Genomic DNA, 24,278 nt, shown 5'->3' with positions numbered 1-24,278 from the left:
ACACAAATCTCCACCAACAAATAGTGCCACCTGTAACCCCTTTATATATCAGTGGCTTCTATTGGATACTTAACATCAAATTAGTATTTAATTGGAAGGTCTGTTAACCCATTCCTAACAGGCTCCCCTTCCTTGGAGGGAAAAAATTTTTTTGGATGAATATTGGTTTTCCCAGAAAAACAGAAAATATAAGAAACTCAAAACACACAATTTCCCCTTTTTTCCAATTCATTTATTGACGGAAAAAAAACACATTCACAGAAAGATATGCCCTTCTTTAATAATGTCCGAAAGTTTTGTAGAAAATCTCTTTGTAAAACAATCAGATAACTGATAGCTACTGTCGACCCATTTAATTTTTGATACCTCCCATTTGTCCGCTTTAAACTGGCGATGTCAATCCTCAATCTTTTCTCAGTTATGATGTGGAGATGCCACCGTTGGACTAGGGTGGGCACAGTAAGAAGTCTTACAACACCAGATTAAAACTGAGGTTCACCTGAGGGAGGAACTGTGCTCTGAAAGCTAGTGATTCAAAATAAACCTGTTGGACTTTAACCTGGTGTTGTAAGACTTCTTTCTCATTTACACATTTTGTGGAATGTACATTTTCCCACAGGGATTTATTGTCAGTGTGACACTCAAAGGGTATTTTACCCAAATCCCCAATCCCAAAATGTCTGTTAATATCTGGGCTATATAAACGGACATACCCACTGCCTCTACAAGACTTAACATCTCAGCGGCCAATGTGCTTTTTTTAGTTTGGCCAACATTTTTAGTTTGGCCAACATTTTGTTTGCTCTCATTATGTCTTCCACTTTAGGATCATTCATTTTTGTGCTGCACTCTAGGTCATCAAAATTAACGTCCGGTCTAGTCTGTCTACCTAACCAATTCAGTTGCCCAATTAAACTTCGCAGATCCCCTTTTTCCGTCTTTGAGATCACCGCGTCTTTTTCTAAGCCCGACTAATTGCTATTGGGTTGATGCTCTCCAAATAAGATTGCTGATGTAAAGTGGCAACTAACTCTGTCAGTCCTATATCTAGCCGAATATATTTGAAAGCACCGGATCCCAATCCATTGTCTTGACAGCCTCCCCTGTATTCTGTACATTCAACCAGTGTTTATACTTTCCAATGGCCTTCCCTGCTCTACTAATAACAGTTGCATCCTTCCATTGACTGGACCCTTCAGGCAAGTATGTCACTTTTGTACCAACTTTTGGAAGTTGTCCTTTAGGAAAAATGCCCTGTTCTAATTCATCAGAAGTATTGTGCTCCTCTACAGAAACACTGTCTATTTCAGTTAACTGGTCCTCACGTGAGTATCAGATGACCCTGGTTCCTCTGCTCTTTCTAAATTTGCAATCTGTGCCCATTATCCTTGATGAATGTACCCTAATAGTCTGATTGACATGTTGCAAAACAATTGTTCTGCTATCTATGCCTATGACCTTCCCTGGACCTTTCAATTCATTAAAATTGTCGCTCTTATAGTATTCTATGTCTCCTTGCTGAAAAAACGGTATTTGATGGCCGTACGTTATGCCTTAAAGCTCTGCGAATTCTTTCAGAGACTTCCAAAAAAGCTTTTCTACTTCAATGTAATGCATTTAAATGCTCAGCAAAGGCAGAGCTAATTATAGTTCCTTCCCAAGCTGAAGGCTGGTCATTCAAAATGAATGGAATTTAGGATGTCTACCAAATACAATTTGATAGGAACTATAGCCCCCAACTATCTGCAATGAATTCTTCACATGTACCGCCCATGCTGAAGCTGAATTTAACTTGCAATTTGGTCGATCTGCCAAAATGTCCGACGCATGTCATCTATTACAGCATGGTTTATTTCACACACACCATTACTAAATGGGCTTTCCGCAGCCGTATTCATGAGTGTGAAATTCATGTTTTCACACATATCCCTAAACTCATCGTTAACAAATTGCCCCCCATTGTCTGTAAGGAATTTTGCCGGTGGGCCCATTCCTGTCCCTATCCATTTTTCCATGATCTGATCCAGAATTACTCTCTTTTCTTTACCACGTACAATGGTTGATTGACTAAATCTGGTCGCTAAATCTACAAAATGCAAAATAAATATATTGCTTGCTTTATCCCAGATCTTAAGGTCCATGGCCACAATGTTGTTAAAATCCATGGCCAAGGGTAGAGTTACTATCGGCTGTACTGGTGTCCTTCTGTATTTCCTACAAATCTCACAGTGATCACTGACCTGTTCTATCAGTTTAGTATAGACTTCATCACTTATCCCTGCATCCTTTAATAAAGTTTTCAGCCTCCGAGGAAATGGATGTGCAAACTGACTAAGCAGTTTCAATACCATGACTTTTTTATCAGTTAAAGTCCCATTTCCAGCTACTAATAACACTTCCTTAACGTCTTTACGAGAAATATTATTTGTCAGTAACGGAATACAATAGTGTACCGACTGTGTAAATTGTAAGTCCGCCCGCCGTCTTTCCAAAAACTGTTGCCTTATGCTTTTCCATATCCAGTTTCATGTGCGTTTTCTTCATCAACGGTCTGCTCAGAAGCAAAGGTATCTCACTTGACACAATTTTTGTGCTAATGAAATGATTCACTCCAGCAATATTGCAATGGATCACCACTCTTTTCAGTGACTTCAGGGCATTATCATCCCCAAACCTGAAACTTGTGGAACTTTCAAATTATTTAACCTTGTTATAATTTTCAGTATTTAAAGAGTCCAGTCAATTTTAACCAGTCAATTCCACACAAATCAAAATCATCGATTTATCATACCCTGGGCATTTCTGGGGTTCATTTTCCTATTACCATTCTCCATGTCCCTCCTCCTGTTAAGGTATTAAATGGGTTTCTGTCTTCATAATTTCTGGGTCCCAATCTTCTTCCATACTCTCATAGCCTACTTGTACCCATACAATCTCGCCATCCTGTCAGTAGTGTATCTTCCACAGTCTGCTTTATTGCTCTCTGACCTATTTGTGTCATTAGAGCCATAGGAATTGAATGTTTCCCTAAACATTTCTTTAAGGCCTCTATCATTTTATCAAATAAGGTATTATTATCTGCAAACTTAACTCCTATCAAAACCAGGAGCCTATCCATATTTATCACTCTAGCACAGTCCAGTAACTTAAATGCCAACACGGACTGTGGAAATTCTAGGCGCTGTTTGTGCAGTCTCTTGTAGAGTCTGCAAAATTCCATTACATACTCCTCATTAAAAATATCCTCTGTTTTCCAAAATCTATCAAATTCTGATCAGGCTTCATACGCACTTAATAAGTCATCCTTTTGATAAATCTTATCCATGAAGTTCAATAGAGTCTTCAGACCTTCTTGCGAGTCCAAATGTTCCAACTTTAGCTCGGAAAACGCTTTGTGACTGATTTTACTTTGGCAAGGTAACGAAAGAGCCATTACCATACCTTGTTTCCTTTTCCCCAAAGCAGTTACCTTAGTCCACATGATAACTTACTTCTCTGTTGGTCATACGGTTCTGTTTCCAAAAACAATGGTGGATAGTCATATCCTTACATTTTTATTCTGGTTTCAGCCATATTGTTGCCTTCTTACTCACTCCTTTGTTGATTTAGAATTTGAGTGATGTTTTCCCTTTTTTTGTTCCGGAAAAGTTGTATCTTGCAACCCTTTACTTGGCCCAGCAACCATCCTCTGCTACCACTGTTTAAGCTTCTGGCTGCTGTAGTGTAAAAGAGACAAGAGTTCTGCTTCTCCACAACACCTTTATTTTTTTGATCCAACTTCACACACAAATCCCCACCAACAAATAGTGCCACGTGTAACCCCTTTATATATCAGTGACTTCTATTGGATACTTAACATCAAATTAGTATTTAATTGGAAGGTCTGTTAACCCATTCCTTACAACAAATGGGGGTGCCCTGCGTGAGCATTGGGGGGGTTGCGGAGGGGTAGCTAGGGACCCTCCCAAGGTGTATTCGAGCTGGGATAGGTGCTGGGGGTTGCTTCGGGGGCCTTGAAAAATGGCGTCCCGATCTTTCACTACGCTGGGGAGTTCCAGCGAGCGGGCTCCTCAGTGTACAAAACAGGGCTATGTAAGGCCTCGGCCGCGCGTTCACTGTTGAGGCCACTTATTCAACACGACTCATGTTGTATAGCCATGTGACAGAGCCGAGAAACACATTAGCCACAGAGTAAAGCTGCACCCTTTATTTTCCTGTCTCTGTCGTTGCCCTTTCCTTGTGACACCCTGTCTCTGTCTCTATTTCTCCTTCCCTCTGCCCACTGAGCAGAAGGGAGAGAGTGGGAGAGAGAGGGTACACAGAGCTTTAAAGATCGAAAGGGAAAAGGACAGAGTTAAACATTGAGGGCAATGAACAGATAATGGAAATAGAAATTCGGACTAAAAAAGAGTGAAAGTGAGAGACGGAGAGAAATTACCAGCGAGACTACTTCTCCCACCAATATCACTACATTTCTCTCTGTAATTCTCCCTCCATCTCTATTTCTCCTGCTTCCTGATATTTCTCTCTCCATGCCTAACATTTCTGTCTCTGTCCCTGGAGTGAAGACTACATCAAATTAAGATCATAGTGTGCATTTGCCCTTTCAATCTCAACTAACAATCTCTCTCTGGAGTGAATATTCACGGATTGCTGAGAGTAGCAGGACACGTAGATAAAGTGATGAAGAAGGCATACTTGCCTCCATTGGCTAATGTATAGAATATAAGAGCAGAGAGGTTATGCTCGAACAAAACATTAATGAAGTCAATGTTAGAGAACGGTATATACATTTCTGGTCACTGCATTGTAGTTTGAATGTGTTCGCGCTTGGCAGGGTACAGGGGAGATTTTAATGATGAGGTTAGGCGTGGATGTCTTTGGAACAGAGAGGCTGAGGGGAGACTTAATGGAGGTGTGTAAAATTATGTGGGCCCAGATAGCATGGATGAGAATGACTTATTTCACTTTGCAAAGAGGTCATTCATTAAGGTGCATTGCAGGAAGAGTGTGTTCCCGCTCGACAGGGTACAGGGGAGATTTTAACGATGAGGTTAGGCTGGAATGTCTTTGGAAGGGAGGAGGCCTAATGGAGGTGTGTGAAATTATTTGGGGCCCAGATAACATGGATGCATATATTGAATGTAAATGGGTAAAGGATTATAGGGCAGTTGAGGAGGAATTTATTTCACCCAGAAGCTGGTGTCTGCAACTCAATGCCTAAAAGGGACAATCATCATCACATTTAAAAAACACATGGTTATGCGCTTGAAGGGATAACATGTTTATACTGTCCCATCAAACACTCCCAGAGAAGGTGCAGCATGGGTTCCATACAGAGTGAAGCTCCGTCGAAACTGTCCCTGAACTGTCATTGATTAATCCAGGTCACACACACCCTGATCAGGCTCAAGGCTCACCTGCCTCAGTCACAGAGATGCTCTTGTATCACTTGTCTTATTTTAACCAGATGCAGCATTTGGGAGGAGGACAGGGGATCCAGGATTCGGACAACTGCTCATGTGGAGATGAGCACAGGAACCTATTAGAACAAAAAAATCTGATGTTGAGCCTGTGAGCCTGCTTTGTAGAATGCTTTAGTCTTGGTTGACAATGTTGACTCAATGAAATGTTGTAGTTATCAAAATAGATGTCACTCCATTCCATCTGGTACTCAACCAACCTGTGCTTGCAAAACTCAGAACATATATTTAATGTTAGATGTGCTATGAATTACACTGATAGCCAATCCAAGATTATCAGTCAGGCTCACAATGTAGCTCAACTAGGCTTACTAGAGGCTATATATTCATACACAGGAACCTGTACCCTGCAGGAATAAGGAACATGTCCAGGCTTTGCTTCTGTTTTGAAATAAACAAAAGTGAGGGGCAACTATAGCATTCTGGTGCACTTTCCATGGCAATGCCACAACCAGAGTCGACTTGCTAACCAATCAGCACCTTTTTCTCGTGCAGTATAAATTGTTGTGCCCTTTGAACTTTGCCATTTTGCATCTGTCCTGATGAGTGCAAGATGCAAAGCTTCGATGGGATGTTTCTTTGGACCCCTGTATCAGAGTGGTGCATTTCTCCCAACTGCACTTTCTTGAGGAGCGAGCCTCTTCAAATTACCCTCTGAGTTTTGGGGCATTTAGGCACCAGCAGTCGGCCATATTAATGACTCCAGACTACATGCCATGGTTATTTCAGGAAACTACAGGCCACATCTAAAAAATCTATTTCAGTTGTGTCACAAAAACAGGAGAAATAGGTTTAAGAAGTTTAATGCAGTCACAATTTTATTCTCAATATCTTTGTGTTTAGATTCTGCTCCATTTTCTAATTGATCATAAAGTTTAAAATGGTGTCATTTCACTCTATCCATCTCATCTTTATAATGCTGAAGGAGGAAAGAGAGAAAGAGAGGAGAAGGAATGAGGAGAGATAAAAGGGGAGTGAATTGAAGTGGAGAGGAGAATGGAAGAGGATGAAAATTGAGAGGTGGGAGAGAGAAAAGATTGAGGAGGAAGTGGGAAAGAAAATGAGGAAAGAGGGAAGAGAGGTAGGCAGAAAAGGATCAATAGAAAATTACTCCCTCCTTCCTGTGTCCCTGTCTCCTGCTTCCCTCTCTTTTGCCTCTCTCCTGTCATCCCTATCTCCTGGTGTCCCTCTCTCTCATGTGCTGATCCCACAACTGCAGGTCATCACTGCCTTGGATGCTGTGGGTCTTCCTCGTCTAAACTGCTGTCAAACACATCCGAGGCGACACATCCCACACTGATGTTGTCAATTTGAAAGCCTCCGAGGATGAAGAATGCTGGACCCACACTAGAAATCTCTGTCAAGGACTTCCAGTGGCGGCATGTAGGTGGAGGACGCACGTTAGGTGGCTCCTGCTAGAGTCTCAGGTTTTTGGACTTTTATGCCCGGTTTCAGGGATAGTTTGTGAATGAGTTGGTGAGGCAAGTTATAAAGGAAGATGTGAAATGTCGAAGACCGAGAAGAAGGGCACTAGAGAGAAGGGGGTGAGCGAAAGTACGCCATCGGGCAAGTTGGTGAGTCCTGCAGGAAGATGGCGGGGACTGGGTCGATGGGTGGGGCCGTTCCCCCACAGTGGAAACTCTGACTGAGGTGATGTCGGGGGAGTTTGAATGGCAGTTCACCAAGCATATGGAGGTGCTGCGGAGGGAGATGATGGCTGCGATGAAAGAGTGGGTGGACGAGGCGATTGCATCGGTAAAGGCAGCAGTGATGAAGATGTTGGTCGAGTTACGGGAGCAAGGAGAGAAATGCAGGGGGTGGAGGAGGCTCTGTCACAACACAGGGACCAGTTCACCTCGATGGGTGAGGAGCTGCGGAGGCAAACAAAGGGCTCAGAGCTAAGGTGGAGGACCTGGAGAACAGGTCAAGGAGGCCAAATCTGCAGATCGTGGGCCTGCCTGAAGGGGTGGAGGGCCTGAGGCCGTCCAAGTACTTTGCAAAGATGCTGGAGGAGTTGATGAGGGAGAGGGAAATACCCTCCCTATCTGAGTTGGACAGGGTATATCGGTCGCTCAGGCTAAAGCCTAAAGCAAATGAGCCACCAAGGGCAGTCATAATCTGCTTTCATAAGTTCCACGTGAAGGAGAAGGTCTTTTAAAAATATATTTTTATTGAATTTTACATCTGTACAATACACAGCAGGTAAACAAGACAGTTCTTATGCACAATTTAAGTGTTCCCTTTCATGGGCACCCTCCACCCTCCCCCTTGCTCCCCCTTCCCCCTCCTCCCCTTTTTGTTATTTGGGCGCCACCTTTGGCCCTTCCATCGTAGATGTTGTAGTCTCTCTTTCATTTTGTATCTGTTGCTGTTGCCCCTATGGCTTTGTTGGGTGGGGGGTGGGGGTGGGGGGGCTCTGGCCGCCTTCTCATTCTTTTCCCATGTCCCCTCCTGATATTTCCCTGGATTCCCTCCTTGCTGCCCCCATCATATTTCATTTTTCCTATCTGCTCTGTGTGATCCTATATCTGCTCTGTGTGATCCTATCTGCCCTCATTGGTCCCCCCGTCTCTCTCTCCCTCCCTATCCACTATTGGCCTCGAACAGGTCGTGGAACAGGCTGATCATTGTCCCCACGCTTTGTGGAAGCCCTCGTCCGAACCTTGGATGGTGTATTTGATCTTCTCCAGATGGAGAAATTCCGACAGGTCTACCAGCCAGTCTGCAGCTGTGGGTGGTGCTGTTGATCGCCAGCCGAGCAGGATTCTCTGGCATGCAATTAAGGAAGCAAAAGCAAGAGCATCAGACCTCTTCCCCATATGTCGTTCTGGCTGGTCCGACACCCCAAAGACTGCCACTCTCGGGCATGGCTCCACCCCCACCCCCACAACCTTGGACATGGCCTCAAAGAAGGCTGGCAAAGTCCCATAAGTCTGGAGCAGGCCCAGAACATGTGGGTGTGGTTGGCTGGGCCTCCATGGCACCGTCACACTTATCCTCCAACTCCGGGAAGAACGTCCTCATTCGGGTTCAGGTTAGGTGCGCTCTGTGCACCTGCAAAATCCTCCCAACTGTCCTGGCTTGACACAATTCACACCTCTTTAACCTGGGGTTACCCCATCTCTGGATCTGTAAAGATTTAATCACCTGCTAATGCTCGCATTCCAAGCATTGTCTGGCATCTTTGAATCTGTCTATATATATGTTTCTGGAACATACCTCTTCATTCACCTGAGGAAGGAGCAGCGCTCCGAAAGCTAGTGACATCGAAACAAACCTGTTGGACTTTAACCTGGTGTTGTAAGACTTCTTACTGTGCTCACCCCAGTCCAGACTGGCATCTCCACATCATCACCACTTTAAACTGCATGAGGCTTAGCCTTGCGCAGGAGGACGTGGAGTTGGCCCTACTTAGTGCTTCTCTCCAGAGACCCCACCCTACTTCCAACCCTAGTGCGTCTTCCCATTTGTCTTGCTCCATCTAGTGGTGTTCTCCCTTTCTAAAAGTCGACTATAAATGTCACCACTTCTCCATACCGTCCGCGTCCAACAGTTCCTCCAGCATTTTGTCTCAGGGCCCTAGTGTCTTCATGTGGAGAAAGTTTTTGATCTGTAAATGTCAGAGTTCCTGTTCGTTCGGTAGCTCGTCTCTCCGTCAGCTCATCCAGGATTGCGAGTCTGTCCCCAATATAAAAGTCTGTGATCGCTAGTGCCCCACGTCCTGTGATCATTTCTTAAAAGTGGCGTCTAGAATGGATGGTGGGAATCTGTGATTTCCGCAGGTAAGGGCCATGGGGGACACCTGGGATTAGCCAAAGTGTTGTCTCATCTGATTCCAGGTTTTTAACGTAGCTCCCACCACTGGGCTGGACGTGTACTTTGCCAGAGGGGATGGGAGCTCTTGTCGTGACGAGGGCTTGGAGGGTCGTTCCTGTGCAGGAGGACTCTGCCATTTTCACCCATTCCTTTCTCGGCTCCCTTATCCATTCCCTCACTCTCTCAGCAGCTGTGGCTGCCCAGTGATATTTTGCAGGTTCGGAAGGGCCAGGCTGCCCATGCTTCTTCTCCTCTGCAGTGTTGGGGTCTTGGGGATTCTTCCCCGCCCCCTCCCCCACACACACATACACAAACAACATAATCTATTCCTTGGAAAAAGGCTGGGGATGAAAATCGGTATGGATATAAAAAGGAAGAGGAACCTTGGCAGTACGTTTATTTTGATCGTCTGCACTCTCCCTGCCAAGCAAAGCGGAGGTCCTTTTTAACCTCCTCTGCCAGACTGGTCTGATTCCATTTGTGAATCCGTGTCCAGTCGTGGGTGATCTGGATCCCCAGATGGCGGAATTTGATTTGGGCTAGTTTGAATGAGAGACCCTCCAGCTCCATGCGTCCCCCCGTTCGGATTCATCGGGAATACCTTGCTCTTTCCCAGCTTGAGTTTGTAACCCGAGAAGGCCCCAAACCCTTCCAGGAGCTTCATGGTTGCCTTCAAACCATTCTGCGGGTCCGAGATGTAGAGGAGCAGATCATCCATATAGAGTGAGACTCTGTGCTCTCTGCCTCCTTTCGGATGCCCTTCCAGCCTCTCGTGTTTCAAAGTGATCGCCAGGGTTTCAATTGCCGGGGCAAACAGGAGCGGGGATAGGGGGGCATCCCTGCCTGGTACCTCTGTGCAACTGGAAGTATTCAGAGTTGATTGTGTTGGTCCGAACGCTCGTCTTGAGGGCGTTGTAGGAATTTCACCCATGAGGTGAACCCCATCCCCAGCCCAAATCGCCCCATTACCTCTATGAGGTATTTCCATTTGACTCTGCCGAAGGTCTCTTCTGCACCAGGCTGACGGTCACCTCTGGTGTTCTCTCCCCGGATGGGGTCAGTATCACATTCAGCAGCCGCCTGATGTTCACAGTTAGTTGCCTACCTTTGACAAAGCCTCTCTGGTCCTCTGCGACCACTTCTGGCACACAGTCTTCCAGCCTCTTGGCCAGGACTTTCTCGAGTATTATTGCCACTACGTTAAGGAGTGAAATGGGTCTGTATGATTTGCATTCAGTCGGGTCTTTGTCTTTCTTGGGTATCAGCGATATGGTGTAGGAGGTCGTGAGCTGGGTGAAGCGGAGACGAGAGGTGAAGTGGGAAGGTGTTGGTATACAAATATACCAAGACCTGATGTCGGAGCTGGCGAGAAGGCGGGCGGTCTTCGGACGGTGAAGGCAGCACTGTGTAGAAGCAGCGTGAGGTTCAGAGTGGTCGAAGTTGAGAGTGCCGCACAACTCGAGGGATTTCTATTTTGAACGGCGGAGACATTCGTGAAGGATGAAGGACTGGGTCTGATTTGAGAGTTGGGACTTGGTTTGTGGGGACAGGGATTGTGTTTTTTCTTATGGAGGTTTTTTTCTGTCTGATGGTGTTTTGGGTTTTTCTGTCTTTTGAATGGGGGGTGATTAGGTTTCGGGTTTATATCTTTCCTCTGTGGGCACGGTTCTGTACTGTTTATCAATATGAGGGAGATGGGGGATTGTTGAGGTATATGGGGCCGGGTTACTGAGGAGGGGGATTGGGGTGACCTCGCCAGCAAGCGAAGGTTGGCTAGTGAACGGGTGTGGAAGGGAGGGGGCGCTGCCGCAGCCGTTGGTGCCTGGTCAAACAGGTTTCGATGGGCCTGGGAGGTGTGAAAGGTGGGGGAGAGGGTCGATACTGGGTGAGGTGTGAATGGGGGTTTCTGCTGGGAGGGTGGGGGAGAGGCAGGGGCGGATGCGACAGTAACAAAAGGCTGGATCGGGCCAGGCCTGAGGGGCAGGGCCAGGGTTATGGTGATGCCGGATAGGAGGGACGGGGGAGTAAGAGACCCCCGGTCAGAATAGTGACGTGGAACGTGAGGGGGACCGGCGAAGAGTTGGATTTTTCGCACACTTGACGAGTTTAAAGGCTGATGTGGTGATGCTGCAGGGCGTTGGATCGGGTGAGGCTTCGGAAGGTTTGGGTGAATCAGGTGGTTCATTCAGGGTTTGATAGTAGGGTTCGGGGGGGGGGGGTCAGCGATATTGGTGGGCAAGAGGGTGAGGTTTCAGGTGGAGAAGGTGGTGGCTGATCAGGGGAGCAGGTAAGTGGTAGAGATGGGTAGATTAGAGGGGAGGTTGGTGGCATTGGCAAGCGTACATGGCCCCAACTGGGACGATGCAGGGTTTGTGAAGAGGCTGTTGTGTGGAATCCTGGATTTGGATACCCATGTGCTGATAGTCAGGGGCGACTGGAATGTGGTGTCGGAACCGAAGGTGGACAGGTCCCAGCCGTGCTCACTGACCCAGTCGGGGCGAAGGCGGACCCATAGAAGTTTTTGCATCCAAGGGATTGAGAGTATTTGTTTTTTGCCCAGTGCACAAGGTATATTTGAGGATTGACTTTATTGTAGTGGGAAAGGCGCTGTTGGCTGCGGTTAGGAGGTCAGAGTGCTCAGCAATCGTGACTTCAAATCACGCCCCGCATTGGATGGATGTGGTTTTGGAGAAGGGGGCAGCCCAGAGGCTGGGGTGGAGAATGGACGTGGGATTGTTAGCAGACCGGAGTTTCTGTGAAATGATATGGAAGGTGATCGAGGTGTATGTGGGGCTTAATTGCATGGGGCAGGCCTCGCAGTCAGTGATCTGGGAGGCTCTTAAGGCGCTGGTGAGGGGGGGAGGTGATCTCATTTAAGGCTGAGGTGGAGAGGGAGGAATGCCAATAATACTGGGTGGCATGGTAGCACAAGTGACTAGCACTGTGGCTTCACAGCTCCAGGGTCCCAGGTTCAATTCCCCCGGGTCACTGTCTGTGCGGAGTCTGCACGTTCTCCCCGTGTCTGCGTGGGTTTCCTCCGGGTGCTCCGGTTTCCTCCCACAGGCCAAAGACATGCAGGTTAGGTGGATTGGCCATGATAAATTGCCCTTAGTGACCAGAAAGGTTAGATGGGGTCATTGGGTTACGGGGATAGGGAGGAAGTGGGGGCTTAAGTGGGTTGGTGCAGACTCAATGGGCCAAATGGCCTCCTTCTGCACTGTATGTTCTAACAGATAGAAGAGATTTTGGAGGTGGTTGGGAGGTACACAGGGAACCTGGACCCGTCTTCTGGCAAAGAGGAAGGGGTTAACGCCGAGGTTCTCAGCTGAGAAGGGCGAGAGGAGCTGCCTATGAGTACGGGGAGAAGGCAGGACATGCGTTGGCACGTCAGCTCCGGAGGGAGGCCACGGCAAGGGATAGTTTGGGTACGGGACAAGGCGAGGGAGTTGGTGGAGGCTCCGGATCAGATCGGCGGGGGGGGGGGGGGGGGGGGGGGGGGGGTGGGGGGGGCGCCAGGCCTCATAAATTTATTTCATTATTGGACGGCAGATGCAGTGAAGGTGCGGGGATGGAGCAGGCGGGGGGGGGGGGGGGGGGGGGGGGGGGGGGGGGTGGAGGCGAGCCTGAGGATGGGGGTCGGTGGTGCGGGTGCTGGCAACAGCACTGCACCCGATGGCCCCAGGGAAGTACTCAGTGAGTCCGGTGGTGTTGGCCACGTTGAAGATCTAGAGGCAGTTTAGACAGCATTTTAGGTTGGGAGCCGGGTCAGGGAGGAATGCCGCTTAGGGGGAATCATTGGTTCAAACCGGGGAGGATGGATGCGAGGTTTCAGGGATGGGAAGAGAGGGGGAATTAAGGAAATGAAGGATCTGTTCCTGGGAGGGCGGTTTGCAAGTTTGGAAAAGTTGGGCGAGAAGTTTTGGTTGGCGTAGGGGGAAAGGTTTTAGGTATATGAAGGTGCGGAACTTTGCGAGGGAGGTCTTCCCAACCTTCCCGATAGTGCCTGCCTCCTCATTGCTGGAGGTGGTGTTGTCAGTGGGTGGGGGGGTGGAGAGTGGGGTCGTCTCAGCGATTTATAAGAGGATTTTGGAGGAGTATGGGGGTCTATGGAGGGGGTTAAGGCAAGTGTGAGGAAGAGCTGGGGGCGGCACTGGAGGAGGGAATGTGGTGTGAGGTGCTGCGGAGAGTAAACGCCTCAACTTTGTGCGCAAAGTTGGGCTGATAGAGCTGAAGGTAGTGTACATGGCGCACCTTATAAAATCAAGGATGAGCCGGCTGTTCAAAGAGGTGAAGGATGGCTGTGAGCGATGTTGGAGGGAAGCTGTGAACCAGGTTCACAAGTTTTGGTCCTGCCCAAAGCTGGAAAGGTTTTGGAAGACGGCGTTCAGTACAATCTCGGAGGTCTTACACGTCGATGTGGAGCCCAGTCCCCTTGAAGCCATATTAGGGGGTCAGACCGGCCATAGATTGTTTGGTATGGATTGGTTTGGTTCATTGTCACGTGTACCGAGGTGCAGTGAGAGGTGCGCACCCAACCCGGAAGGATGTGAAACCGCACAAAAGGATGTCAGGCCTGCGTCAGGACATCATCATGCACTCGTGCAATAATTTGGCACGTGCAAGAGTGGGAAGTGCTCCCGCTGACAATAAAGCAGGAAATTTAACCCATTAGGAGGCCAATTAAACACAATTTTACACGGTCAATCTGCTTTTACGGTTGGCAGCTGGGCCGATTGGTGAGGCAATGTTTACATTTTAGCTGCAACTTTGATCCAGGGCGGGGTGAACTGTCCGGGCTGAAATAAAAAATGTTTCAATGTCTGAGGACTGAGGTTTGTGTTTGAATGTGCTGCCTCAACACGCTTTTCACAGCCTTTCCATCGCAATTTCTTTTTTACAGATCAGCAGCTCCCTGAGACAGCTCCGTAAGTGGCTGTCTCCCTGAGGGAGACCATTAGAAATGCCAGCCCGCATCCTCCCTTTCTCAGCGCCCGCCCTCTTCCCATTGTTGAGTAGGACAATTGCCAACATTAACCGTAAGGCATGGTGGTAAAAGAGGAAAATGGCTAAGATTGGGCCATGAAGCAGGATGGTAAAGATGCCAATTGACTTGTCTGTGTGAGGAAACTGCAGCTCTCTGCAAAATGATTTTCGTAGGCCAACAACACTTGCAGCTGGATATTTCACTGATAACACCTTTGTTATGGAACATCAAGACGAGGCTCTCTTTCTCTGTCAAGGACAGGCTCGAATGACGTCTGGAAACTAAAGGATTGCTTGACTGAAACCGCATAAAATATGGGATCACCGAGATTTCAAGAACGATAACCCGAGGGACCAACCGCCGTACGCTCCGATCTGAGTTTGGAGGTTCACAACGCTCACCTCCAGGGAAAACCTGACCAAGTTCTCTCCATTGGGGTAGTTATTTTTGTTCAAGTTATGAGTTTTGAAACTTATGTAACTGTTTGAATGAACATATAGCCTTAATAAACTTATATTAATTCAACTGGCAGTGAGTATTCAATTCTGTCTGCAATATTCAGTTGAGACTTGTAGAGGCATCAACACCACCCTTCCCGGCAGCGATGAGCCTTTTCCAACGCACATTTCATGCTGGCTGCCGGCTAATTGGTCAGCCTGCATGAAGTCACGTTTCAGGGCCGATCATGATTGGAAGCCCATTTTGCACCAGCTTCCAGGCCCACCGAGTGCTCACGCCTGACGGACGAAAAATTCAGGTCTTGGATTCATGTCCCCCAACGCATAATGAAACTTTTCGGGAAGGTTTTATTCAAAATATTGTTTTAATGATTTTTTTTAAAAACTGAAATGTGTCCTCAAACTAAATATGACAATCAATTCTCCATAGTCTCTGAATTCATTGGACGTTGGGACTCTCATTTGCTAAAATAGCCGAATAACTTCATTATTTGCAAATCATAATAAGCATGTTTTACAGAGGGAACAATTGGTATATGATAGATAGACTATATACAGGAACTTGCAATTGGTGAGGGATTGCACAGACCTAAAAATGGAAAACTTGAACTTTATTGTTTGTCTGTGTCAAGCCAACTTGTTTGTTTTAATGCAGGCAGCTGAAACTCTGACATTGCAACTGCCCATGTGCAGGACATGGTCCACCCAGTGTTGCCACACAAATAAACACAACCTTTATCCAAACATCCCCTTTTTCATGATAAAAGAGAAAAAATGTAAACAGTATCAATTTCAAATGATTCCACATACATAGTCCATAAAGAAAATGACCACAAGTGAACAAAAAAACCTGTTTCCTCTCATCTGTTCCAATTTTCACTGGCCCTGTACACACATTACTCACATAATCTTTGAAGCGTTTGGGTCTTCTTATGGGACATGCAAGTTGCTGTTGGCTGTTCATTCGGTGTCTGCCGATTCCTGAGGTGACATCATCTCTCTGGGGAATGTTGTTGCTGTGGTAATTGTTGCTGCTGATCTGTTGCATTTGTTGGGGACCGGTTGACCTCTAGGACTGATGGTCGTTCAGTTCTTTGCTCAGTTGGTGAAATTAGATCTGTGCGATCAGCTGTCTGCTGTGAAGGAGCAGCTTCTCCAGTTGTATGTAGATGTCTGCGGTTGTGACAATAGATCTGGATGCTCACTTTCATCGTGTACGATCGAGGTGACAACGTCTCGACACAGGTCCCAGGTTTCCCAGTGAGTTGACTTTTGTTGAGTGTATTGAATGTTTTTACTCTGACCGGCTCTCCACCTCTCAGCTCTGGCAATGATGTGACAACTTTATAACAGTGAAACTTGTCTGTCACTATTTTGATCTTGTTACTCACTCCTGTTACCACTTCTGGCCTCAATAGTTTTTTTAACTGTTGGAAGAGTAGTCTGGGTGCAGCCTGACATTAGACTGGACAACTTTCTGTACCTTCAGTAGGTGTGTTTCTCCACTACAACATTGCCTCGTACACATTTGAGTTGGTTCTAGGCAATTTAAAATAATTCCATTGACAATTTTAACCGCTGCCTCAGCCTTTCCATTTGACTGGGACAGTGTGGAGATGATGCGTTGTGCTGAATTTCCCAATTGTTCATCAAGTGTCTTAGTTCTTCGCTCGTGAATTGAGGGATGTCAGGAATGCCAGGCAACAGAAGTGTGCTTTCAGGCAATCTTACTGTCAGTCATTGACATCAGCTGGTCTAATTCCCAGTAGTCTGAACAGTAGTCAACTGTGACGAGATAATTAGTTCCAATGAGAGTGAAGAGGTCTACTCCAAGCTTCATCAATGGTCTGTCTGGAATGTCAGGAGTCATGAGTGACTCTTTAGCTTGATGTTCATTCAAGGTTCTGCACTGGCTGATGTGATCCCTAATCTCATTGCCCATGTTTGACCAGTAGAGCACATCTCTTTCATTCCTCTGACTAGAATGGATTCCTTGTCGGTTTGTGTGGATATGCTTCAGCCTCTGTTTCCTCATCTCTTTAAGGATAATGACCCTAATCTCTTTGTACAAGACACCATCCTTGTTCCTCTCTTCATCTCTGTCTGCCCAATTCTCTGTTACAGCAACAGGTGTGTATTGGATGGTTTCAGGCCATCCTTTCATCACAACTTCCCGTAACATCTTGTTGTGTAGTTTGTTTGATCTGAGCAAGAAGCCTGTCTGTCAGATTCAATGTCTCTGCTGGGTTCATGATTCCAGAGCATGTTGTACTGTTGCTTCTTGTTGAATCTGGAAGATTTCACACTCTGCACTAGCTTCATCAACTTCCTTCAAAGAGAGAGCAGCTCTCCACAGCATGTCAGTGATTTACGTCTGCTTCCGTTGCTTGTTCTTCATTTCCAAATGATATTTGTGCAAATGAAGTAACTTCCTTTGTAAACACTTGGAGCAGATAGCAGTGGTTTGAGAAAGATGCTTTGAAGTGGCTCCGGTCAGACTCGACCATCACTTTCTCTCTCCCAAACAGGTACTGGTTGAAATGTTCACAAATGAAGACAATATCCAGGCACTATTTCTCAATCTGTGCATAGCATCATTCAGTTTCTGTTAATGCTCTGGATACAAACACAACTGGGGTTGCCTTGCTGCACGAGGGTTGCTCCAAGTCCTGTTTCACTGGCATCTCACTGCAGGGTGACTTCATCATTGGCATCCGGCGTTGTCATCACTAGGTGTTTGATGTGAGTGAAAGCTGCTTCTTGTTCTGTGTCCCAACACCACTGAACATCCATTGCAGGGAGCTAGTGGTTAGCACTGTTGCTTCACAGTGCCAGAGACCCAGGTTTGATTCCCGGCTGGGGTCACTATCTGTGCGGAGTCTGATCTTCTCTCAGTGTCTGCGTCAGTTTCCTCCGGATGCTCCGGTTTCCCCCCACAAGACCTGAAAGACGTATTGTTAGCTGTATTGGACGTTCTGAATTCTCCCTCTGTGTACCCAAACAGGCGCCGGAGTGTGGCGACTAGGGGATTTTCATAGTAACTTCATTGCAGTGTTAATGTAAACCTACTTGTGACAATAATAAAGATTTCACACTCTGATGACAGATTGGCAAGAACTTGGTTAGGTAGTTCAGAAACTCAATAAATCTTAAATTCCTTCATATCTGTTGTCAGTTCCCATATGCGTTCTCTGATATTCCAGTCGGTCCAATAACTGTATGGAGGTTCTGCGACAGAATTCACACCAATAGGGTTTCTCCTCTATGTCAATGTGTTCACGGTGCAGGTGATATGCTGGCTATGTAACAACTTTGTCACACACCTTACACAGAATGGATTCTCCCTGTTTCAATCCTCTGGTGTCCCAGGAGGGTCAAAGATGTCACAAAAATGTTACTCAACATCATGCATCAAGGGTTACTCCACAATGTGGCTCCTCTGATGGAGCAGGAGGTTTGATGACTGTGAGAATGATTTACCGCACACCTCACATTTAAATGGTTTCTCCCCCGTGTGGATACATTGGTGTCTCCGCAGGTTCGATGAGCCCGAGAACGATTTGTCGCACACCTCACATGTGAATGGTTTTTCCCCTGTATGAGTCCGTTGGTGTATGCGGAGGGTGGCTGACTCGGAGAATGATTTGTTGCACATTTTACACGTGAATGGTTTCTCCCCGGTGTGAATGCGTTGGTGCACGCGGAGTGCCGATGACCACGAGAATGATTTGGTGCACACCTCACAGGTGAATGGTTTCACCCCCGTGTGGACTGGCTGATGGACCAAGAGTTTTGAAAATTTTATGAAGGCTTTGTCACATACCTCACACTTGAACGGTTTTTCCCCTGTGTGAATGCGTTGGTGTACACGAAGGGTCGATGACTGCGAGAATGATTTGTTGCATGCCTCACACGTGAATGGTTTCTCCCCTGTGTGAGTTCGTTGGTGTCTGCGGAGGCTGGATGCCTGTATAAATGATTTGTAACACACCTCACAAGTGAACGGTTTCTCCCCCGTGTGAATCCTCTGGTGAGCCAGGAGATTAGATGCCTGGGTGAAAGCTAACCCACAATCCTCACACCTGAAGGGTTTCTCCCCTGTGTGTTTCCGCTGGTGTCTCAGGAGGCTCGAAGATGTCATGAAAGCTTTATTGCACATCTCACACGTGAATGGTTTCTCTTCCATGCGGCTCTCCAGTGTTTGTACCAGCTGAGTGTGAGGAGATCTCAAAAGCCTGTGGAGCCCTCTTTACACTGGAACAGCCTCTCACTTGGAGGAATGAGTCAGTGGTTCATGAGGCTCGATGAATGATTGAAACAGTCACCACATTTGGAGCCCACTCACACTTCTTCCCAGCCTCACCCTGATTGATCACCCAAAGCCAAAGGTTGGTCCTGATGGAAGGTTCCACACCACTGACCAGTTTCAGATCTGATGATATGTCAAAGCTCCCCTGACCCGACCGATGTCCAGATGATGGTTTCACTGCCCAACTTTCTCTGCGTTGAGCAATGCTGTGAAGGAACTGGATGTCTTCCCACAGTTGTGTAGTTGTTCCTTGGGTGATGGACAGGATGTAGCTGAGGTGTCTATAAACTCAGTATTCTCTGGTGTAGTCCAATGCAATCCTTCTGTAAAACAGGAAAAGGAAACATAATTTCCTCCAACTCCCTCTCTTCTTTTGCTGAAAGGGCTGACTCCTCAGTTAGAGACTGTTCCACAGTGAGTGCCAGTCTGCTATTCACCTGTGTGAGGATAAGATACAAGTCCTTTCATTTTCCTCCCTTGACTGCCACACATCCTCTGTTTCCAGCAGGGGCACTGGATAGTGATCAGGAGCAGACAATGTGGCTACTTTCCTTCCTCGCCCAGATCCTCAATAAACAACAACAACTTGCATTTATGAAATGAAAATGAAAACCGCTTATTGTCACAAATAGGCTTCAATTGAAGTTACTGTGAAAAGCCCCTAGTCGCCACATTCCGGCGCCTGTTCAGGGAGGCTGGTACGGGAATTGAACCGTGCTGCTGACCTGCCTTGGTCTGCTTTAAAAGGCAGCGATTTAGCCCTGTGCTAAACCAGCCTTCCGGCATCGGAGCCCATTCCCAGCCCCCTATTCTCAACCCCCCGGGGGGCTAGGAGCAGCGTCGTGACATTTATGCGCGACAGGCCTTGGCACCGCGTAAAAGCGGCGCCGCGTAAATGATATCACCCTCGCATGCGCAGTTGCCGTCCTCCCCGAGGCCGTCCCGCAAGAAGATGTCAGATGGATCTTGCGGGGCGGCAGAGGAAAGGAGATCCTCCTTCAGAGAGGCTGGCCCGCCGATTGGTGGGCACCGATCGCGGGACAGACCCCATTTGAAGCCCCCCCCCCAGGTGCAGGAACCCCCCTCCACCTCCCCACAGGCTGCCCCAAAGCGTTCCCGTGCTGTTCACGCCAGCAGCGACCAGGTGTGGACAGCGCCGGCGGGAACCCATCGTATTGGGCAGGCCGCTTGGCCCATGTGGGCCGGAGAATCGCCGCTGGCCTGTTGCAAACGGTGATTCTCCCAGCGGCCAGCCGTGATTCTCGCCGTGCCGGTTTGGGGGGAGTGGGTGAATCGCGTGCAGGCGTCAGGGCGGACATGCGCAGCGCCCCGGCGATTCTCCCACCTGGCGTGGGGGAGGGATGGAGAATTCCACCATCTATGTAAATCTTTATTTTTGCCTTTCCTGAGAAGGTTACAGAGAGAGGGGGGAGAAAGGCATTTGGAAAAAAAACAGGAAACATCCAGATCCCAACACAGACAGAACTGACCTTTCACAGTCCACAGGATAACCAGCTCCCAACACACACACAACTCAACACTAGGAAATCAGTGAGAATCCTCACTCTGCCCCTCCCAGATAATTACACCTCACCTTCTCATATTCAGCAATGGCCCATCAACAAAACTCAGCCTGTAAATCAGAAGGAAAATGCTTCCAATAAACACACAATATCCAACACACAGCCAATCACACAGCTCAGCACAAAGCACCGAGTAAACAGGTCTCTGAGCTGGATCTTGTCACACATCATAAGGGGCATTTCCACACCTGATTGCCCACAGGATAGTCAGACTGCCTGAACATTAGTGTGGATATTGTGCAATGTAATTCTTCTAAATTCTGCTCCTCACTCACCATCTCCTGACTTGGTTTGGAGTCCCTACAGGAAGTGAAGCAGCTGTGGTAGAGGAAGAGGAGAGAATGGGCAGAGTGGGTGGGCTCTCTGATTGACGTCTCTCACAGACAATCCAAATATTTCTGCAGGAACAGGACTTTCCTGAAGTTTGGGAAACTGACCGGGGAAACGGAGGCGACTTTGAGCAGCAGCTCAGGTGGGGATTTAAACTTGTCATTGTCCCATCTGAATAAAACCTCACTTAATGCAGCTGCGGTCTCAGTTCCCCGGGTAAATGTTGACAGAGATTTCTAGTGTGGGAACAGCATTCTTCATCCTCGGAGGGTTTCAAACTGACAACATCAGTGTGGGATGTGTACCTTTAAGAGGTATGTTTCTGTTATGATGTACCATAGAGTGGGAGTTCTGTATGGCGGCAGCTTGAAGATGAGACCTGTTCCATAAGAGACATATCTGAAAATGGCCAAATCAGCCTTGAATAAAGAAATTCATTATTGTGTTACTGATCCTGCCTGAAGTGGTCGGATCTTTTGAATAGTTATAGCTATCACAGAGTTTAACAGAATACAGCAGAGTCTCGGATGTGTTTGAAACGAGATCAGAAAAGGAAGACGTGCAGTGGTAGGATCAATACATGTACAGGAGAGAGGAACACAGGAAAGGGTGCAGGAGAGGGGCACAGGAGGGAGGGAGACAGAAAATCGGCTCAGAGAAGGACTTGGTAATTTGGGGGTGATGCTGTGACTACAAGAGTGAGTCTGATGCAGGATGTGAGCTGGGGCAAATTGTTTGAGTAGATGCCCTTTCAGTTAATATCTGATAGCCCTGTCCTGTCCAGGGGTCACCTTCTGTGAAAGTTCAGCTTCTCCCAGCTTCAACTTTAAAGACACATTCACCTCATTCATTCCCCTCTCCTGGGTTGTCCCGGTCCATTCACCTCTCCTGGGATGTCCCGAGCCACTGCATTTACTTTACCAAGTGGGGAGGAGCCCTAAGGAGGACAGCATATATCAAGTGAACATCGTCCAAGTGAAAACAACAGATCTGAACCCTCGAAAACATAGATTGATACCGGGACTTCAGTAATCCTTGGGGGTGAGGAAATCTTTGACGATATCCAGACGGGAACCCAGGTTCTAAAGCTAAGCAGTACCAAGGCCAAGTTATCGATATTTACAAGGGAGACCCTTAAGATCCTTGGTACTGCAGAACCATCAGTGGCTAAACAAGGGGCAAGAAGCTAGTCTGTGGTGGGTTGTCATTGAAGGGAACAGGTCCAGCATCCTGCGAAGGGACTGATTGAAACACATCAGGTTAAACTGGCTGGAGATTTAAAATTTTTTAATGGCGTACTTCAAGGTGTCCTGCACCGATATAAAGACGTCTTCCACAGTGAACTGGGCCATATCAGGCGTGAAGGCGAAAATTTATGTAAATCCAGCATTTTCTACTTTTATTCCATTCTGGAGTTCAGCACGAGAGGAAGGGACAATGCTGAAATGTCATTACAATCCTGACCAGACCCCAACAGTGGTGAGGATACTGGACAGAAACACCAATATTTTATTTTATTTGTAACACAATGAGGAAAGGATACTTCACTCCAGGAGTCATTTCACACACAAATAGGGATATGGTATATTAAAACAAACTTTATTACTAACACAGTATTACTAATTTTAACATCACAAAGAAAATAGTTTACAATTACCCATTAAAAATGCTTAACAATTCAATGAAATAAATAGCCTTATTGATCCCAAGTCACCATATATAACTGCAAGCCAGCATCTTCATCTTAGTTTGCCCTGGGTGGGCACCGTGCAGCTCCTGTAAAAGGTGTTCCTTCGCTGGGGTGGAACGACTACCTGTGATCCCCATAAGATCACACCATCTTTACAAGTCAGTTCATTATGACGTGTGATGTATGTCCTCATACTCTCAGTTCCTTTGCATCTTGGACATGATTGGATCCTAAAGGGCCCAGTTTCGAGTCTGATCGGCCAAAATAGGCAATGTGTCAAAAAAAACCACGTTTAAATAGTTAGCAAACCCAGGAATACTTGCCAAACATTGGATAGAGATTTTTCAAGACTGTTTGAAGAGTGACCTGAATCCTGTCAGAATAATGTAGAATCTCTGGTTGCATTCTTCAGAAACTGTTTCTCAGCCGAGCCAAAAACGAAACTCTGCCTGCCTGCTTGGTAGAGACCTGGTGTAGCCCTAGCTCCTCCCATTAGTTCCATCATCCTTATCCCACTTAAATTCCATGACCTGATTATTTAAGTGTAACAAAGTCCCACAGTGAGCACATTTAGCCAAGTGTTTCCCAGCATAAGCAGCGGCAAGAAACACACCGCAATTTATGTGCCCCCTGGTTAGATAGGGGGCCTCGCGGGGAACGCGCAGCCGAGGCCGCACTTAGCCCGGTTTTATGCACTGATGGGCTCCGCTTGCCGGAACGCCTCAGCACAGCAAGAGATCAAAATGACATCCCGATCTCTGGAGCCCCCAGCGTGATCCCCCGCAAGCCCCAACACATTATGGGAGGGTCCCCGGGCCCCCCACAACACCCATGCAGGGATTTCGCTTCCCGATCTCCACCGCACAAAAAATGCCAGCTTGGCACCTTGGCAGTGTCCCTGCCAGCTGGATGCTGAGGTGGCAACAGCAATTACGGGGTACCACCCTGCCTGCCCAAAGGGCATGCACCTTGGGGCCTCCGATCCCCTGGGAGACATCCACGAGCGCCATTCCGACTGGTCCCCTCTGTGGGGACCAGTAGTGAAAAGCGCTCGCCCGAGGTGTCCAAGGCAAAGTAGGTATCACGTCTTGGATAGCTCGGGAACTGCATATTTCAGTGAAGTTGGTTGTCTCGCTTTAATATGCAGATTTGCCTAAACATAAACCTACCCACAATGGGCAGGATTTGCATCGCAACATCTCGCAAGATTGAGTTAGATCTCATGAGGCATTGTGAGCTGGGATAATCCCGGGAGAGGTGTCTCCCGGCTTCTATCTGCCATGCTGTGCTGCGGCGAGCCGCTTTTTGGGCACAGCGTGGCCGTAAAATCAGGCCCAATGCCTCTAATTATCTAGATAACTCTTTGTCAAAGCTTTAATTCCCTTCCCGGGAATTAATTTCCCTTCCCGCTTTGTCAAAGAGTCATCCAGACTCAAAACATTAGCTCCATTCCTTCTCCACAGATGATGTCAGACCTGCTGAGGTTATTCATCATTTTCTATTTTGTTTCGGATTCCAGCTTCCCCTATAATTTGCTTTTGTCTCCAATTATCTACTCCCCTGGAAGCCTCTTAATATAAACAAAATTCCATTAGCCCAATTTCAGCAAACAATATCAGTGACTG

General features: G+C 47.2%; 1 protein-coding gene across 1 annotated transcript in view; it reads right to left on the bottom strand.

The window, feature by feature from the left end:
- Positions 1 to 15,335: 15,335 nt before the first annotated feature.
- LOC140390194 (uncharacterized) overlaps positions 15,336 to 24,278 on the bottom strand; it is a 114,909-nt gene continuing 105,966 nt past the window's right edge. Inside the window, 1 exon segment of the mRNA XM_072475143.1 lies at positions 15,336 to 18,931. Coding sequence (XP_072331244.1) covers positions 18,160 to 18,931 — 772 coding nt within the window. The 3' untranslated portion in view covers positions 15,336 to 18,159.

Source organism: Scyliorhinus torazame, chromosome 14 (genome assembly GCF_047496885.1).
Source record: "Scyliorhinus torazame isolate Kashiwa2021f chromosome 14, sScyTor2.1, whole genome shotgun sequence".
Taxonomy (NCBI): domain Eukaryota; kingdom Metazoa; phylum Chordata; class Chondrichthyes; order Carcharhiniformes; family Scyliorhinidae; genus Scyliorhinus; species Scyliorhinus torazame.
This window is presented reverse-complemented; position numbering and strand designations above follow the sequence as displayed.